Consider the following 20,910-nt stretch of genomic DNA (forward strand, 5'->3'; position numbering starts at 1 on the left):
CCTGCTCGTACCTGATCTTGACTTGTCCCTGACCTGATTTCATTTCTTCCTTCTGCTGCAATTGGTATTTCGTTTCAGACCTTGGCTTCATTCATGACCTTCATATTGTTTGATTCCTGGTACCGTCTTGTCTGTCTGGTTCTGACCCAGCTTGCAGACTATGTTTGTATGCTTCCTACGTATACCTCTGTATCCAGAGTACGCCAGCACCTGTATTAGGGAACCAAGCCTGAGGGCCGCATCTCCTTGCTGGGGTCCTTGGTGAATACTACCGGCACGTTAGACTCTGTGCCTCAGTACGAGGTCTCGCCAACCCCAAAATACAGGCTAGCATCCACTATCTATCTGTGAGTTGTGACAACAACAATGTTAAACTGTATGTGAAAACCTTAGCAAACAGGCTCAACGCTCTTACCTACTCTGGTTCACTATGATCAGAAAGGTTTCAACATAAAGTGGACAGACGAAAAATATCGTGAGGAGGACCATTGACCTTATTCACATCATCAATTCAATGTGCACTCCTGCAATCATATGCCTCAATGCACAACATTTTTCAACAGGATCTCATGGCGAGGAGTCATTGGCTAATCACACCCATTATAAAAACAAATCCCAGGGATGAAAGTGCACGCAGCTACACCACAGATGGGGGTGTTGCTTCACCTTCATGGCTGGCTTGGGCCTCAGGCAGGCCTCCCAGACAAGCCCTTGGCCAGGTAAATCAGTACCGGTCCCCAACCCTTTTCAGCACCCCTGATCCTTACAAGTACCTCTGACTTACCAACCTCCCCACCAGACCCCCCATATCCCCACATTCTCATTAATTCTCTACACATGCCCTGTACACACCCCTCAGTCCTCCCCACATCCTTTTACATGCCGAGCAGACCTCCCCACTGTTAAAACCAGTGGCGTCACTAGAGGGGTGTGGGCAGCACTGTGACACCAGCTGAGGGGTTGACACTAAAATAGGAGCGTTGCTCTGCTATTTTAATGTATCCCCTTCAGATGGTGTCACCAATCAGCGGTGACAGTGGTGAAGGATGATGCATGGGGAGGCAATCGGGAAGCCGACTGCCTAAATACCGGCAGCCGGCTTCCCGACTGTCTTATCCCGGCAAGGGTGAAATGCCGGGCGTCTAGATGTAGACGCCCGCATCTCCCTGACGCCGGGAGACCGGCGCCGGCATCACGATCGCAGTGATGCCGGGTGCCGCGAGCGGGCAGCCGCGGGGGGGGTGTTAGGTTTAGGGCTCCCGGGGGGGACTTAGGGTTAGGCACCCCCCCGGGAGGGTTAGGGCTAGGCTAGGGGGAGGGAGGGTTAGGGTTAGGTACCCCCGGGGGGGACTTAGGTTTAGGCAGCGGGGAAGGGGGTGGTTAGGCTTAGGAACTTAGAGAGGGGATTAGGGTTAGGCACTTGGGGGGGAAGTTAGGGTTAGGCACCCCTAAGGAGGGTTAGGGGGGTTAGGTTAGTGGATACTTACCTATCCACGATCGGGATTTCCAGCGCTGTCGGGCTTCCGCTGCGTCGCACTCTGCTCCTGTCGGGCTGCCGCTGACGGGAATCAGCCGGCGGTATTTCATACCAATTCCGATGCATGCATGCGCGTGTCATCCACACAGTGTCCGAAGAAGCTGGGGGTTGTTCCCAGAACTGCTGGGCAGGAGGGACTGAAGGCCTGTGTCCGAAGAAGCTGGAGGTTGTTCTCGGAACTGTTGGGCAGGAGGGACTGAAGGGCTAATGGATGGTACAAAATATAGGAATATACTGCAATATAACCTGCTTAATTCTCATAGAAAGCTAAAGTTTGGGAGAAAGTTCACCTTTCAGCAACACAATCATCCCAAGTATAAGGCCAAAGCACCACTGGTGTGTTTGAACAACAAACATTTGATCCACAATGGTCAAGTCCAGGGGGTATATTTACTAAAATGGGGGCTTTTAGAAGTGTGGATTCTAGCTATTATCTTCTAGAAGCGGCTAGATAAATGTTAAGTAGAATCTGATTGATTGCTATGGGCAACATCTCCACTTCTAAAAACCCGCAATTTAGTAAATATACTCCCAGATCTCAATCCAATTCAGAATTTGTGGCACTATTTGAAAATTCCACAAGTATTATTTAACCAACCTGAACAATCTGGAGCAAATCTGTAAGGAATCACTCACAAACTGTGTGTAAACTTGGTAGAAACTTACCCCAGCAAAAAGTGGTTCTGCCAAGGAGTATTCTGCAGGGGTTGAATACTTATGCAAATATAATTTTTCAGCTTTTATTTGAAAAAATCTGCAAATAATTAATTATGAGTTTGAAAATGTACTTTAAGAGCCTTTGATTCACAATAAAAATACAATCTGGAACAATATCTGTATAATACCCCTTTCACACTGCCAGCAAATAACCCGGGTTATTGCACATGAACGCGCAAGAACCCGCGTTACTGTGCAGTGTGAAAGGGCTCAGTTGAAATAACCCGGGTCGAGTGATGTGGCGTTTCAACTCGGGTAATGAGCAGGGTTGAGCACGAGTTCAACCTGGCTTGTGTTGCAGTGTGAACGGGTAAACCGATCACTGCATAGAGAGAGCTGGCGCTTGGAGATGATCTCATCTCCAAGCGCTGGCTCAGCAGTGATGGTGGTGACGTCATTGACCTAGCATTATTGCCGGGTTGGGCCGCCAGTCTGAAAGGGGTCTCAGCCAGGTCACACCCAGGATGGACGCGTGTACAAATCCCAGGTGCGATGTGAAAGGGGTATGAGTGTCATGTGTGATACTGACAAGTCTGTTTACTTTTTAAACTGAATTTTGCAATGCACTGTAGAGAAAAAAATAGCGAGAGAGGGAGAGAGAAACGGAACAAAGGCATTTTGGCAAAGATTATACCAACCGGACATTAGGTGCGTACACACTAAACGATGTGCTCTCGATGCGATATCGTGAGCGATTTCCCTTGAACTCTTCCCGGCACTCCAGGACACGAAATGATGATAAAAAGAGTCCAATCTGACCAATGATCTAACGATCTATCGTGCGTTGTTAACGATTTGCAAATCGTTAGATCATGCACGCTATATCGTTAGCTTACCAAACACCTGACAATGATCTTCAAGATTTCAGCAAAATTGAAATAATGGGTGGGCCTAACTAGGGGGTTTATAAAGCAGGCGCCATTTTAGCTCTGTGCACGTCTGCTCTGTGACTAGTGAGGCTTGGTTTATACCTGCTAAACGCTGTACTATTGTGCTCTGCTTTGTTTTTGGCTTGCCCTTAACAAAGTGTGTTCTATACTACATTCTATTCTGTATTCTGTGGTGATGGATCCCTATAGAGTTTTGCTAGCCTATGCTGGGGCTAAGGTGGTGAAGGAGAGGGCCCAGCAAAGGAGGAGAGCATGTTGCATATCATTCTAATCAGCAGAAGCTGTTTGTGTGTGTCCTCCAAGATTTTATACGTGCTGCTCCCTATCACACTCTCTCCACCTCTTTATAAAACTTCAAATATAAAACTTCAAATGTGCTCTCAAGACCCACTTCTCCATCAAAGCCATCCATTAACCTAAAGCTGGGTACACACTGAGACGACCGGTAATCATGACGATGTCCAGGGTGTCGCATGATTGCCAGTACACACTACAGAGATTAATGAACAACCGAACAATCATTCATTCAGTCCTAAATTAACATACATTAGGTCACATGCGATATTCTCTTGGCTCATAATTAAAATGGTCTGTTATGATCCAGACTATATTCTCGCAGTCAACCTGGGTACTGTTAGATGAGAATTGTTGTGATGCTCCATATTTTCCCAAACTTGTCTGAAATTTACGATCAATCCAGATGAATCATTCGATGTATTTTGTGTGTGAGTGTATAGAAATGTCTTTGGTACAATTAAATATTGCATTCACTTATGACCTTATATTTAAAATGGTTTAGTGCTGTCTTTGTACTTAAAGGTGCACTAACATTTGTTGGTAATCATTTATGCTATTAAATATAGAGAACTTTCACATTAAGGATTTTTAATTTATTTTGGAAATGTTGGGTTTGCCAATCTATTGTGAACTTTATAAAAGCAGCTCACTCTCATACTTGACTCCGTTCCCTTGGATAGTACTGGCCTTATGAACTAAGGGCCTGATTCAGAGATGTACGCTAATGCAATTACAACTGCATTCTCTCATGGATCGCAGTTGCTAAAATATGCTAATGCATTCTAAAGCATAGTTGAACATAGGGAAGCCCACTGCTGCCTTCTCATATCCATCCATCGATGTGCAACATCGGTAGATGGGTTATTTTTCCTCCACCTGGACGTTATACTTCCGCTCCTTGCACACCCTGCCAGATGTAACCTACACAGTGTGCCCCAGATGGCTGTCTCGGATGATTCTTTCTTGGGCAGGATGTACAAATACGTGGATCTATTCATTCAGTGTATTTCATATTTCAATTGTTTCAGTCACCCTTATATGTCATGTCGAACTGCAGCACTGTTTGCTGTATTTATTAATCCCTGTTTTTTTTAAATGTACTTCCACCCCACTGTATACTATACTGGTATGCTGCAGCTCTACATCCCCTGAAGTGCAGGGCCCTCTACCCTCTTGTGCTTCTCCCGGGATTGGTATGAAATACCGCCAGCCACATGGCCGGGGGTATTTCCCATCAGCGATTCCCGTCAGCGGCAGCCCGACAGGAGCAGAGTGCGACGCAGCGGAAGCCCGACAGCGCTGGAAATCCCGATCGTGGATAGGTAAGTATCCACTAACCTAACCCTAACCCTCCTTAGGGGTGCCTAACCCTAACTTCCCCCCCAAGTGCCTAACCCTAATCCCCCCTCTAAGTGCCTAACCCTAACCACCCCCTTCCCCGCTGCCTAAACCTAAGTCCCCCAGGGGGGTGCCTAACCCTAAGTCCCCCCCGGGGGTGCCTAACTCTCCCTCCCCCTAGCCTAACCCTCCCGGGGGGGTGCCTAACCCTAAGTCCCCCCTGGGAGCCCTAAACCTAACCCTCCCCCCCACGGCTGTCCGCTCGCGGCGCCCGGCATCACTACGATCATGATGCCGGGCGCCGGTCTCCCGGCGTCGGGGAAATGCGGGCGTCTACATCTAGACGCCCGGCATTTCACCCTTGCCGGGATAAGACAGTCGGGAAGCCGGCTGCCGGTATTTAGGCAGTCGGCTTCCCGATTGCCTCCCCTTCTCCCTACTTTAGTTTCATGTACTTCTTACTCACCACTAGGGCACCTAACACTTGTTGCTTATGCTCTGTTGCTTATCTGGGTGTTAAGGTCGCTAATGTAGCAATATATATTATCCATGTCCTGTATTGTATTGTTCTGTAAGTCGCTTGTCTACAATTTGTTAATGTACTTTGTAAGGCGCTGCGGAACACTTGTGGCGCCATATAAATGATAATAATAATAAGTGCATCCTCCATGGGCAGGATGTACTTTACGTGGATCTATTCACACAGGGTATATCATACTGCCACACATGTGTAACTTTTCCCATATATTCCTTGGGTCCTTGCATGGTTCATCACCCACAGTGCAACCTTAGCAGTGCGCCCATCATGGTTGCCTCACCTGCTACACTCATGGATGGGATGAAAAATACATGGACCTGACTATTATGGTGGGAACCTACTCCTAGCATCAGGACACTGCAACCTCACCCATTTTGTGTAATTTCTTCTAGGCGTAACCTATTCCACCCAGGGTAATCCTTTGTAGTACGCCCAAGATGGCTGCCTCATTTGGTACCTTTTGTGCGTGGAATATATAACCCATGGAAGTCATTTCCCAAAATGTGCAACCACCAACCCTGCAATATGCTTATTGTGCTCTCTAGGTTTTGGTTGATCTTAATTATCTCTGTGGGGTTTTTTTTTTTTGCAACACCAAATCCTTGTACAATGTACCATATTTTCTGATGTCTCTAAAGCGACCTTGAGTCTTAAGGGAGAAAAGCGCTATATAAATAAAATTATATGCGCCTTCCTCCCTGCCTACCCCATCTGTGTCTCACCTGTTTGTCTGCCCTTCCCCTTTAGAATATAAGCTCTTATGAGCAGGGCCCTCTACCCTCTTGTGCTTCTCCTTACATTACTTTCATCTACTTCTTACTCCCTACTAGGCTCTGCTGCTTATGTGGGTATTGTGGTCGCTAATGTAGCAATGTATATTTTCCATGTCCTTGTCTTGCATTCTATTGTATTGTGCTGTAAGTCTTTAGTCACATATTTGCTTATGTATTTTGTAAGGCGCTACGGAACACTTGTGGCGCCATATAAATAAATGATAATGATAATAATAATGTTGGATGAAGGAGTGCCTGCTGTAGAGGGATACTTGCTCTCACATGTCGCTGCTGATGGAGATTCGGGAGAACAATCTGGACGACTACCGCAACTTCCTGCACATGGATGACGCTACCTTCCAGGAGTTGCTGCGTCTGGTGATCCCCTATATCCGGAGGCAGAATACTAAGCTTTGGAGGGTTATCCCTGCTGAGGAGAGGCTGGTGGCTACCCTGAGGTATCTGGTTACAGGAAGGTCCCTGGCAGATCTGAAGTTTGGGTCCCTCATCTCCCCTCATGCTTTGGGCGTCATCATCCCGGACACCTGCAAGGCTATTGTCAAAGTTCTGCAGTACCAATTTTGCAAGGTAAGAAAAAAACACTACAAATTAATTTCTTTAGAAAGAAAAAAGATTTTTTTTTTTGTAAAAACACTTTAAAACAGTGTAAAATTTGCTGCCAACATGGCTGCGTGTAATAAAACTGTCTTTATGACAACACTATAAAACTGGCATTCCAAACATGGAAAAAACAACTATGGAAATGGATTTTTTGTTTACTTTATTTGCATTCATAATGTAAAAGGCAATGATCAACAAGTTTTATCAGTCCCAATAGCTATGCTGCTTTATGATATATGGTGGGTCAGACGCCGGATTTAATAGGCCAAGAAATACATGGCGCAAGTACAGATTGTGGCCCCCGCTTCCAACAATCTGTCCTTACACCATGTGTTTAGTGACCGTGTCCAGTCAGAGTCGTCACCACAATATACCATAGGGTAGCTATTGGGAAAGATAAAACTTGTTGATAATTGTACAAAAACATAAAAACTGTTAAAGGTTGTAAAACCCAGGAATCTTCTCCTCAGACTCCAAAAGGGCACAATAAATAGTTAGTTGGTGGGGGAGTAAGGGCTGTGACTGGGTGGGAGGCATCACAATGGAGGAGGGAGAACTGAGTAGGGATGAAGGTCAGCGATGTAGGTGGCTGGAGACAAATTATTTCTGAGCCCCCAGATCACCGAATCATACAGCAGACGCTGAAATTCAAGCTGCGTGTCAGGCCTCATCTGCCTCGTGGAGTTATTTATGTGGGAAGTAAGGTGATCAAAGTGGTCGGGGGGCCTTCTTAAGACCTCTTCAGCCTGCCTCAAGAAATCATCTGCAGGCTGCGTGGTCTGTGGCTGCTTTCTTCCCTGACGACGCCTTTTTTTCTGGGTAGTAGCAGTTGCTGGTGGACATGGAGAAAGTGATACATCCCCCTTACTTTCTCCAATCTGACTCAAGTCAGGAGTCCCCACCAAGTCCAGTTCTTGGGTGGGAGTCTGTAGATAAAAAAGAACCAAAAAATTTATGTTCATGTTTTAACCAATATTTTCATCTTTTTCTAGTTTCCTACAACCATGGATGAGTGGAAAACCATCGTTGAAGAATTTGAATATCATTGGAATTTCCCTAACTGCGGGTGAGCCATAGATGGGAAGCATATCCGCATCACCTCACCTGCCAACAGCGAATCCTACTATTATAACTATAAAGGGTACTTCAGCATCGTTGAATGGCAGTGGTGAATGCCAAATAAAAATTTGTGTTTGTGGATGCTGGCAAGAATGGGCGTGCTTCGGATGGTGGGGCTTTTAAACAGACGGCATTCTACCAGACGCTCACCTCCAAGACCCTCAAGTTGCCAACAGTGGAGGAAACGAAGAACGGCCTAAACTTTATATTTGTGGCTGACGAGGCTTTTGCATTACACGAGAATATCATGAAGCCAGACGCGCAAAGGGGCCTGACCAGAGAGAAGCGGATCTACAATTACAGGCTTTCCAGGGCACGCCGTATTGTGGAAAATACGTTTGGAATTCTCAGCAACCGCTTCCGCATTTTCCACACCTCAATAAACCTGCGTGTGGACAATATTGACTGGGTCATCTTGGCGTGCTGTGTCCTGCATAACTTTTTCTATGCGCAAAACCACTCAAAAAATGGCATCTGGCACAGCTATGCCAGACGACCCTGATCACCCTGAGGAGACTGTCCAGTTGTCTTCTGTGGCAACACCTGGACAGCAATACACGGGGACAGCACGGGCAAAACAAGTGAGGGAGGAATACATGGCCTATTTTAATGGACCGGGGGCAGTGCCTTGGCAGGAGGACTGTCTCAGGTAATAAAAAATGGAGTGGACATTTGTGGAAAGAAAGTAATGTAAAAAAAAAAAAAAAAACAAACATGGTGTGTATGCACTGTGTCTCTACTTACCAAACCTGCCTCGGATGCCACACTGACAACGTCGGCCCCCTTCTCTTCTCCCTCTCGCTGAGCCATCTGGACATCTGACCCTCGCTGAGGTTCTTGCTCCAGAAGAAAGGAGATTAAATTGTAATACCACTAGGTGGGGGTGGTACACATCATCAGCAGAGGCTCCAGATCTTTTGGACTCTTCCACTTTCTTCCGCTCTTTCACAAAACCTGTCCGGAGATTCTGTATCTTACTCCTCACCCATTTAACTGTTGCGTCACTTTAGTCAGTATCGACTGCTATATTGGACCAACTCCTCCAATGCCAATAGTGTTTTTGACTTGTTGGCATAGTCACGACAAGTGACCCTACAGAGACACTCTTTCGCTTCATAAAGCTCAAGGAAGCCAATTATAAATTTGTGTTCCTTATCCAAAGACATTTCTATGGGAAAAAAAAATGTTAATGTTGTTTATAGTCATAGTATTTTTAATGATGTTTTAAGTTATGCGGTTTTAATGTTACAGCGTTTTCATGTTAAAGTTAATTTTTTATTTTTGCATTTTTCAATAGTTTTATTTAGAATAATTTCATTATTTTATTATGTTCATAATAAGATTTATACTTTTTTTTTTTAAATATATATTATATATACACAATAGGGCTGGGCATAGAATGGTGGACAGTGAGTCATGCATTTAATACACATTGGTGGACAGGGGAGGGGACACAGTGCTGGTCAGTGAGTGGGTCATGCATTTAATAAACATTGGTGGACAGCAGGTCATGCATTTATACACGATGGTGGTAAGTGGGTGAGTCATGCATTAAATACACATTGGTGGACAGGGGAGGGGACACAGTGGTGGTCAGTGGGTGGGTCATGCATTTAATACCCATTGGTGGACAGTGGGTCATGCATTTAAACACATTGGTGGTCAGTGAGTGGGTCATGCATTTAATAAACATTGGTGGTCAGTGGGTGGGTCATGCATTTAATAATAGACATTGGTGGACAGGGTTTGCACTAAAACACATTGTGGTGTGGATACATTGGCGCTGAGCAGCACTATCATTATAAGGACCGCGCGATCAGATATGCCAGCCGTTCAAATCGCGTCTTCTTCCAAGGCACGATTTGTGAAGACTGGGCGTGTCCAGGGATATGTCAGTCAAGTGACGCAGAATGGACGATAGATAATGTGATACATCGTCAGTGCCAACACACAAACGATCTGCACAAAATCGTGTACAAGATTGGAAAATCTTGCCTGCTGTAGGCAAGATCTGAAGATGCGATGTACGACCAGCGGGTACGCGCATCGGCATCATGATAATGAGTGGACACTCACGATTTGGACATATTTTACACGATTTGTCGTTCCGATGCATCGAAATCGGGATAATCGTGCAAAATATTGTCTAGTGTGTATGCACCTTTACACAAGGAAAAGGACAACCAATTACCAGTTAGTAGAGTGACCCTTAGGACAGATACCAGTAAATTGTTGTTAGAATTTTCGGTGCTTATGAATTATATGGGTACCACTCAGTGGTGGATTCAAGAGGGGTACATGACTCCTTTGCATGTGCCTTCCTGTTGTTTTTGCAACATTTGTATTTAAACTAACATTAGAGGCATTTGGCAGGGGTGCTTGTGCCTTGTGGTGTAGTACGAGCTCGTCGTGGTCTGAGCCTACTGTCTATGGTCCTGATACAGAGATGGGCACAATTGCAGAGCCGCACACAAGCGGCTGTGTAATTCTGTCCATCTCAAATGCAAATGCAGCAGGTGTCTATAGGAAACAGACACCACCTTACTGCATCTGCGATCACAGCGCTGCGACCAAGGTCACAGAAAGGGATCACCATTTCAACCATCGCGACCGATGGTCACAATGGTTGCTCCTTTGGCCAGACTGTGGATGCTGAAGCTTACTGATGCCTGACTGGGTCCTTGCAGCTGCGAGGCCAGGAAATCTGTGTCCACTGAAGCAGACCTTGGCCTCCTCCAACCTAGAAAACGAGGTTGACACATCCGCGTTTCTGGGAATGGTAGCCAGCCACATCCCTGCTCCGCCCCCCAAACTCTGCAGCATGGCAATCATGCTGTGGCTTGGGAGGTGGGGGGGTTGCAAGTGAGATCATAGGACCAGTTCTGCACATGCGCAGGACCCACAAGAATTTTTGCTGCGACAATTTCTATAGGATTTAACACAGCTATTTCTCTTGCAGCCCCAAAGCATATGCAAAGTCTCCAAAAATAGTTATATTAAGGTAAAAATATCGGGACTTGGTTCAGAACACCTGGGACACCCTTCTAATGATCAATTAGTCAGTTTTCAATTAGCTTAATTGAGCCAATAATTACATGTCATTTTTGGGCAAAGTGCAGAATAATGGGTTAAAAAGATGTGGGACAGGTATACGGGGTGCTGTATGAAGGGGTCAAGTGTTTTTAACAGTGCAGTTGGGAGTTACAGATGTTTTTCAAATAATTTTTAAAAGTGGCTTCAAATTGTTTAAAAATCAACTTACAGGCATTTTTATTCACCCCAAATTTAACAACAGCATTTATTTTAACGAAAATAAATTGCTTTCTATAATTTATTCACTGCTGTTAAAATCAGCCATTTGAAACATTTTAAAAGCGGAAAATATTTTTCTTTGGGACAGTAATAGACATCTATACTGTAATCCAACATGTGTTTGCACTTTTTGTTTAGGGCAGTGGTTCCCAAACTGTGCGCCGTGGCACCCTGGGGTGCCTCGGGACATTTGCAGGGGTGCCTCAGGTTGGTGGTCCAGCACCAAATTAAATTATTTATGGTGAATGTAATGTAAATATGTGGACTAACAGAAGCTCAAACCTGTCCACTACCACATAACTGACTCTAATGCTGGCCATATACACTGCAATTATCGGGACGATCCGCCCGAAATCGGCGGATCGCCGCGATAATTGTAGCGTGGGGGGGTGGACCGAGGGTTAAATATTGCTCGGTCGGGGATGCTGGATTGTCCAGCATGCCCGTCCGATGCGATATTTACCCGGTAACTGTCGGCCGCATCGGGCAGTGTATGCCCAGCGCGGCCGACAGACAGACATTTCCTGTGTTCCTTCCTACGGAAGGAACAGGGAAATGTCTCCTCCCCCGAGGGCGGAGCGCAGATGTCAGGCTATACACTGTGAGATTTCTCTCACAGTGTATGCCGCGGACATCTGCGGCTGGCAGCCGGCCAGATAAAATGTCTGTCGGTCTGACAGACATTTTATCTTGCCGTGTATGCTCAGCATTAGGATGACAGGTAAGTACAATTTACTTCACTTTACTACTTTACTAAATATTTTCAGAACTTTTCAATAACAAACTTTTGGCTTAGGGGTGCCGTGTAAACAATGCTGATACTCTAGGGTGGCGTTATTCAAAATAGTTTGGGAACCTCTAGTTTAGGGTATAGGCTGATTCCCTCTTTTTTTTATTTCTTGCTGGTTTTTGAAGAAAATATTGTGCCCAATTTTTTACATTTTCTTGCATAGCTGCATTTACGTGCAATAGCCATGTAAAATTTTGCTGAAAATATCTTATGGACAATTGAATATGCCCCATCAATGGAGGTTTAAGAGAGGAGACTGTGGGCCTGATTCAGACCCGCTCGCGAGTGCTCGCAAGCGGGTCGATGTTGACCCAGTGCGCTCCGTTGTGGCCCAGTGCGCTCCGTCGTGCGCATGCGCGAGACCTGTATAGCGACGGGCAAGCCGTCGCTATGGGTCTCGCTACAAAGGGGGCGTGCTGTCGATGGTGAGTGACAGCAAGCCCCCTTTGGTGGGTGTGCCGGGGGCGTGGCTGGCCAGATGGAGGCGTTGCCATGGGAATGCCTACCGTCTGGGGCCGGCCCCACTGACATCATAAGTGACGTCAGTGGGAGTGCTTTTGGCTCTGATAGAGCCGAAAGCACTCAAGGGCTTGCGGCAACGAGATCCTACCACAAGGGTCTCGTCGCAAGCCCGATGGTCGCGATGGTCTTGAACTGCGGCAAAAGAGGAGTTGCTAACTGCAACATGTCTGTATCTGGTTAGCCACCCCCATTACCACCCAGGAATGTCAACCCAAAATTGCCTCTCTCTGCGTCCAAAGTCGATATATATTCCCTGGCGGTAACCATCGGGACACATGCGAAGTGCGACTCGGATGCATGCGCAGACTTGAACCATCAGCCGCTTGCGTGTGGCATTGACACTACATGCACCTCAAATCATGGCCCATAGTGCTATAGTTCATGTTTTTATGCCTATATGTCTCAACTACTTATTCTAACTCTTGTATCATACATCTTTGTGCCGCCCCCTATATGAAGGGCTCCTCTATCTTCAAGTTGTCAGTATGAACTGCATGCAGCGAATGGGAACATTGCAAACAGGGCTTCCTATCGCTCCGTCCTTCCCTTGCCCCCCCGCATACAGCAGATGACAGAAAACAACAGTGATAGCAAAACATAAACCACCACCAGGAGCTCCATCTGTATTACATGTTACTACAGCTGGAGCATAATATATTCCTCCTCGGCTATTAGTTACGCCTATAATCATCACTAGGAAGTTTGTTTTATCACTTCAAAATCCTCCTTCTCCCCGTTAAATTTAGGACTCGTCACATGATGCCGAAAGGCGGAACCCGCCCATGTCCAAGATGGCGTCGCCCATGAGGGCAATGTATTTGGGGAGCTGTACTCTGAGGCGTTTGCGGGTCACGGGCCTACTAAGGAATCACGTTCCCGGCACCTCCAGGAGGGGTAAGAGTAACGGGCACGGATATTGGGAGTCCGGGTACGGACATACAGACGCGGGGAATGTTCTGTATAAATGGACGACCTGTAGCTCTCCAGCAGCAGTTACAGTCTCGGCATGCCATACGTGCTAGTACCTGTAGGTGTAGGTCCAGAACAGCTGGAGAGACACAGGTACCCTATCTCTCCCCCTCAGCTCTGTACACGTAGCCAGCAGCGTCCTCAGCACACGCACAGGATGTCTCATTGGCCCCTAGCCGTGCATTATACTTATACATTCATCTTCATTATGTCACACTGAATTGTTGTTGACCGAAAATCTCATCTGTTCAATAAAAGGAAACATTGTATGACATTGTTGTATGGTAAAGTAAGGTTTACTAATAAGATTAACTAATGTTGAGAACATCTTAAGACCATGCCTGTTTTCTGTGTTCTGCATACTTTTATCCTCTTCCAAGTATTTACATGTACAGTATAAAGCATTTTAATTGTACCTAAAACCCTACATATTTTAGAAGAGATTATTAATCTGTAATTGAATGGAAGCTAAAGAATATGGGGATTATGTAAAATTAACTGCATTTGCGCCTTAAATTGCAGGCGCAGAATGCATTAAAAGTAGGGATGTGCAGGCTCGGATAGGTTCGAGTTTGCACGTGGAGTTCGGATTTTTCCCTCCAAAAAAACGGAACTCAGAACGAGGCAAAACGTCATCTTACATGGACGAACATCATCATTCCTGGACAAAAGACCAGGAATGATGATGTTCGTCCATGTAAGATGACGTTTTGCCTCGTTCTGAGTTCCGTTTTTTTGGAGGGAAAAATCCGAACTCCACGTGCAAACTCGAACCTATCCGAGCCTGCACATCCCTAATTAAAAGTCACAATTGTGTGCATACGTAGAACTGTAACCCAGTGTGTGCGGGGTAGCAGCATATGTACCCAATTTATGCCAGGCATATTTCACTATTAGACATTTATAAAATGTGAAATGAAATGATATCTCCATCTCGTGTAAGAATTTATATTCCTTTTTTTTTTCCCTAAAACACACTCAACCATATCTAACAGCAGTGCATTCGCAACCAATAACAAGCAGTTCGCTAATGCTGGTGTCTTGCATCATTAATTGCATTTTGCACTTGCCCTTGACCACTCCCAAATTAGTGTGGATTTCTCATGTAATTATATATTTGTGTCTATGGGGCATATGTATCAAGCTGATATTTACATCAAATTATGCAGAACCTGTTGTTTCTGCATAATTTTATGTATTGCTGAATGCAGGAGATTTCACAGAAATCTCTGGCAAAGTACTTGGCACTTTAGATCGCAGTCTTCATTATTATCAATGGGGACTATGATCTGACCCCTGTGTACTAAACAGTTTAGCACCAGTAGTTTACATCATCTTCAGATGGCGTAAACTACTGATTACCTTTGGGTGCTCCAGGGGCAGGGGACAGATCTTTCGATCTCTGCCCCGCAGCCCCCTGCCTGCCACAGAAGCTGACGCTGTGCGCAGTGTCTGCTTCTCCAGGGGAAGTCTTTCACTCCTGTGAAAGACTTCTCCTAAATGCCGGGGATATAACTCGTAGGGACAGCGGTTACCACAACCGCTGTCCCTGCGAGTTCCCCGTAGTACATAGCCGGGATATTTATATTAAAAAAAACGAAAATATCCCCAGCGAGTTAGGTACATAATAATTGCGGCAGTACCGCGATTATAAGTACATAGACCCCTTGGTCTGTATTTGTTTGCAATTGCGCTAACATGCCTTTACTGTATTCAGCCTATTTTAGAATTAATCCCCCAAACCCGTTCTACTTCTCCAGCCACAAGTGGCTGTAAATATCAGATTCACACAAATTTGCATAGGCATGCAACCAATATTGTTTGGGCATGCACAGAGCAATTTCATGCCAGATAAACTACACAACTTGTGTAGATCTCGCTTTATATCTTTTACCTTTTAAGTAGTTCAAAGAAACAAGTATATATGTAAAATGTTCTATATGTTGACATATGAAATGATTATACTTGCGTACAGGGAGGACACTTAATTGAACTCAGTGCATAAAAATTAATTGGGCAATTTTCATAGTTCTAAGTATGAGCACAAGTGGGCATGGTGACATTGGAAACAGTCTGATCCAGTTTCTTTCTTTTTTTTAAATATATATTTATCTCAAGCAGCTTTTATGTCTGATACTTTACATATATATCTGTAAATGTTAATGGGAGTTCTTTTATATAAGTACACTTTTATATTTTTCTATTTATGGTTTCCTAAACAGTGGATTCCATAACCTTGAACATAAATAAAAGTATTAATTAAAAAAAAAATGTTTTAATACGAATACAATTATATCCCCTACATTGAAATGTCTGCATCTTATTTTCTTTGTGAGATTTTGCTCATTTGGAGTTTTATTTACCTCATTGCAGAAATATCATTCAAACTAGATGAGAAAACTGCTCATAGCACCCTGGACCTGTTCAAGAATGACACAGGGGTAATTTATCGCATGCTTGGCATTGACCCCTCGAAGATCCCCCAAAATCCTGAACGTTTCAGAGAATGGTCTGTTGTATTCGGAGACAATCCAATGGGGAGTGGTCGACATTATTGGGAGGTTACCGTAAAGAAATCCAATGAGTTTCGCATAGGTGTGGCAGATGTCGATATGTCTAGAGATGAATGCATTGGAGTCAGCGACCGCTCTTGGGTCTTTGCCTACAGCCATAAAAAGTGGCATGGCATGGTCGTAAATAAAACAATCCCCATCACCAACATCGGCCATCCAAGCCAAGTGGGTCTCCTGCTGGACCATGAGAGTAGAAAGCTGAGCCTGGTGGACTGTGAGAAAGGATCCCTTATCCACACTCTTACTGCAGACTTTCGAGGTCCTGTTGTGCCTGCATTTGCCCTGTGGGAAGGAGAGCTTCTTACCCACTCTGGCTTAGATGTCCCTGAAAATCTTTAAAGCCATCAAGTATTATATTAAAAGTGCCTCTGCAGCCAGTATTGTATTCTGGCATTAATCAACTCGACCTTTATGTTCCATATACTTCTGTGGGTGATGAGCATACAGCTTTCTGCATATACAATATAAAAGGAAGTTACGCTACAGCTAAGCACAGCTTTGTCATCTTCACCTCTAGGCAGTGTCAGTGTAAATATTCCAAACATGGAAATCGCAAACGTTTGCTAGTAATTGAGTTCAAAGTTCTGTACCTTTATTGGAAAAGTAAATAGCAATACAAATATATTTCAATGCACTTATAATCATGTTTAAGTAAACAAACAAAAAAAATACACTTGCAAAATTCAGTGTGTATAGCGGATACCCAGGCTGCCGGAAACCTGAAGTTATTCTCCACGTCCTCTGCCTTTTGTTCAGAGTCGCTGCTAATGACACTGATTCCATTGTAGAGTGAGTTCATTTTTCACGTGTTTGGGTGAAAGATCTATTGAACTACTGTAGTTAACACTCAATATTCATTAAAGGAGAAATACATGAACACTTTTTTTTCTTGCTCTGCCATGTAAAACAAAGAATAAAAGGCTTTATGTGTAAGGGGACTATTGCAATACTCTCGAATTATAAAAAAATAAAAATGTTTGAGAATTTTGCCAAAACAAATAAGCTTTCTGTCTTTTATTTTTAAAGTGGTATAATCAACGATTTGCTAATTTTTCATTCTCCCATGATTTATTTTCAGACCACGATGTTCCTCTATTTTGGGACATCTCTGATTTGGCTATGCATAGCTGAATGGTGACTACCTATTGGCTACTGTAATAGCTTGTGCAAGACTGCAACATATGGCTGTTATTCTGGCTTGTGTATTGTGGCACACCCCGTCTCCCACATGTGTATGTTGGAAACATGACAGCTACCCTACATTATTATATAGATGTAGATAGTCCAAATGTGGGCTCAGGTGAGACTCTGTGCAGCAATGTTTTGGATATAGTAATAGTAAGCCTCCTTTGCTTGAGAAAGGTGCTTTAGAATTACTGTCTACATAATGTGCTGGTTCCCAAATAAGCTGTTTTTTAGTTTACATTGCTTCCCTGCTTGCTTTTTAGCTTTGGAATTGTGGAGCCAATATGTGCTTCTACATTTATCCACAAAACTCTGACCTTTTTATAGGCAGAATTTATTTTCCTGTTTTAATTGACATACTATAAACAAATTTTACACAAGATTTTCAGTTTTGTTAAACCTGTAGCATAAATTGAATGCTTTGGCTGGAGCACCCAGTGAAAGGGTTCCCCTGGCTGTGGCAATACTCCTTTTTATTTTATTTTTTTACATAGATGCTTGCACGGAACTTGCTGATCAGTGTATGCATCTGTGTGTATCTGACAGCCCAATATAGATACAAATCTTTAGATCATGCACGATAGATTGTGCAGTTTATGGACCATATTGTGTCCTGGGGTGCCAGGGAGAGTTCAAGGGAAATCACTGACAACATTGCATCGTTTGCAGGTCATCTAGTGTGTAGGCACCTTTACGGTCACTCTCGCACAAAGGATTCACTTTCAAAGAGAGTGACAGATATTTGGGGGAAGTAACGGGGGTGGCTAGACAAATGCAGGCATGTTGGGACAGTTTAAACTCCATTTCATAGGCATGCATAATTAACCATTGCGATCTCTCTCGCATGAGAGCTCTCTGTGCGTCAGGAAAGATGTTGAGGCTGCCCGAACTGCATTGATGGCACCGATGTTTACACTGTTGTACATCGTCGGACGGATATGAGAAGGCAGCAGTGTCGTTTTTTTTTAGCAATTGAGATCTGTAAGAGAACCACAGTTGCGATTGCATTATCAGAATCAGGCCCTATAGCTGAAATCTACACCAGTTCCTTCGTTTTCTGTATTTTCCCCAATTTCACTCTGTCCCAGGATTTAGGTCTAATGGTGCATACACACGATCAGATTTTTCCTTCAGATATGAACGATAACGATTTAAAAATCGTTCAGTCGTTCATATCTGAAGGAAAATCGTTCATATCTGACATGCCTGAACGATGGACGATCAACGATGCGCGTTCCCGTTTGTCAGATAACGATATCTGACATCTGATGGGTTTGCAGTCAGACTTGGACGATTCCATTCATTTTAATGCAGTCAAAAATCGTTCAATCGTTCAAAACTTTGGTAAAATCGTTCAGTCGTTCATCTGAAAAATCTGACAAGTCTGACAAATCTGACCGTGTGTATGCTCCATTAGCCTTTTATCTTTCCAGTAAAACCCCTTTATCTGTTTCTATATAACTGTTGTAACCACCATTTCGTAAGCTTGTAGCCATCTGCCCACACGTGATTCCGCCCTGTTCTTCCCACATTCAGTCCATTCCAAAATATTGCCATCTTCATGCATACTTCCCTCATTAATAAAACCATGAAAACTCAATAATATAATTACCTGCTTTGGGGCCTTCCATTAACCAAACTACATGAAGCAAAATGGCCACTAAGGGGCATGTAAATGTAAGGTATTTGTTCGCATGTACAGGTGGTAGTCAAACGCATTTCAGTCGCAAATCTGATTGTGACTGGGTGTAACCGGGTGGTAATGGCTAAGTTGACTGGTGGTGTGTAGGTGGAATTGTGCGCTATGCAGAGCTCCGGCTGATTTTGCACCAGCTATAGTGCTGGTGTAAGTGTGATAATGATGATGATGATGGCTATTTGAACAAGCAGATTCATAGTGTCGGTGCTGTTGTGTAGATGTGCGCAACTCTGCATACTCCCACGAGGCTGAGCAGTTCTTTGCATTTGCACGGTTACCGTCCTGAAATGCCCATTTCGTAGATAGTGTGGTCTGTACAAGGACACATCAATCTATAAGCACTAGCAATTTCCGTCTGTGTAAGCCTGATCCAACTCATGCACTGTCGCCATTTCTTTCTGTGACGCTAAAATCCACAAAATAACGTCCAACTCAGTCTGGCACTATATGATCAATAATTGTCTCTGTAATTTAATAATAAAAGATGAAAAAATAGCGATAAAGATAATATAAACGGTATTTAAAAATGTATTTATTTTTTTTAACAAAATTGTGTAATAATCTTTTGTTATCTAGCACAATACTCCATAAATGCTTTTATCGTGACCATGTTTACTGACATCACACACCGGTATCAAAGCCAAAATTGGGCAACTGGCCTGTTATCGCATGTGTGGCCTAGGAGTGTCTTCTTCAGTGTCAAAATAGACTAGAGCATTTTTGGACATATTGACCACTGCAGTCAGAATATGCACAATACAATGGCCTGTATGTGCAGTCTCACTACCAGGCTCCAGTTGTGCCAGAATGCCTGGATCTTATGTGATTTGGCCACTTACAGTACATGTATGACCATATTAGACACTGATCCCACAGTTCATATTCTGCCTGTGTGTGATCAGCTTAAGTGTCTGTGGCCATAAGTCTATGTAACCTGAGGCGGTTTCTTTTAATAAATAGAACAAGTGATTTCACTAAATAAAACCTAATGTTAATAAATAATGTAATACTGCAGCTGATTTTGGGAAATTGGCCAATATTGCAGCATGAGTATCCAAAACAACAATGTGTTTCTCAATAGTGATTAAAAATTGAGCGCATTATTATGTTGGTAAAAATGGTTGAAAGAGGACAACTGTTTGCCTTTGTGTGTGTTCTAAAGCTGGCCACACATTTAAAGATGATCTTTCCAACCAGTCAACTAGTTTGTTTGTTTAAAATGAAAATCTGGTAAGGTGTTAAAGCAATTGACAATCGGTAATTGCCCCCAAACGCTGGAAAATGGACAAAAACTGTTTGTTTTAAAAAATTGTTTAGATCAAACATTTAACAAACTTGTCTGAATGACCATTTTCATCTGTTTTCTGGTATTTAGGAACAAATTGCTGATCATCAATTACTCCCATATGTTACCAGATTTTAATTCCAGCCAATCTTTAGATGTGTGGCCAGCTTTAGCACCAAATGGCTGTACAGTAACACATCTAATTTAGTACAGGTTGAGTCTCCCATATCCAAAATGCTTGGGACCAGGGGTATTTTGAATATCGGAAAATTCCGTATTTTAGCATATTTGCATACTATAAAGAAATCCTGGGAATGGGACCCAAATCGAAACACAGAATAAATTTGTTTTTTATACACGCAGCCTGCAGATAATTTTATACAATATTTTCAATAATTTTGTGGTTCAAACAAAGTGAGTGTACAAACATGAAATTAATTTGTTTCATATACACCTTATACACACAGCATGAAGGTTATTTTATACTTTTAATAATTTTGTGACTTTAAACAAAGTTTGTGTACATTGAACCATCAAAAAGCAAAGGTTTCACTATCTCAGGCATGTTAAAATATTCCGTATTTTGGAATATTTGGATATGGGAGACTCAACCTGTAGTGATCCTTGTTGGACTCTTTATTAGGCTGACTACACACACTCCAGTCCTAACTGCTCAATGCTCCTTGCATAATAGCACAAAATGTACCATGTAATTCCAAATCCGTAATAAAAAATAAAAAGCTAA

At 43.6% G+C, this 20,910-nt stretch overlaps 1 protein-coding gene and 2 pseudogenes across 2 annotated transcripts; 2 read left to right on the plus strand and 1 right to left on the minus strand.

Moving 5' to 3' along the window:
• Positions 1-7,101: 7,101 nt before the first annotated feature.
• On the minus strand, positions 7,102-10,623 carry LOC148523525 (uncharacterized; annotated as a pseudogene). The gene is made up of 4 exons (XR_015878449.1): positions 10,494-10,623; positions 8,927-8,998; positions 8,575-8,823; positions 7,102-7,637 (listed from the first exon to the last, which is right to left on the minus strand). The product of XR_015878449.1 is annotated as an uncharacterized LOC148523525 (transcript).
• Positions 7,871-8,483, plus strand: LOC148523526 (uncharacterized; annotated as a pseudogene).
• A 2,484-nt stretch (positions 10,624-13,107) lies between the features above and the next one.
• Positions 13,108-16,977, plus strand: SPRYD4 (SPRY domain containing 4). Its single transcript, XM_088473151.1, has 2 exons — positions 13,108-13,348; positions 15,797-16,977. The coding sequence occupies exons 1-2, from the start codon at positions 13,237-13,239 to the stop codon at positions 16,333-16,335; spliced, it is 651 nt and encodes a 216-aa protein (XP_088329277.1). The 5' UTR covers positions 13,108-13,236; the 3' UTR covers positions 16,336-16,977.
• The last annotated feature ends 3,933 nt before the right edge of the window (positions 16,978-20,910 follow it).

This window comes from Taudactylus pleione, unplaced genomic scaffold (assembly GCF_031769625.1).
Source record: "Taudactylus pleione unplaced genomic scaffold, aTauple2 ptg000130l, whole genome shotgun sequence".
Taxonomy (NCBI): domain Eukaryota; kingdom Metazoa; phylum Chordata; class Amphibia; order Anura; family Myobatrachidae; genus Taudactylus; species Taudactylus pleione.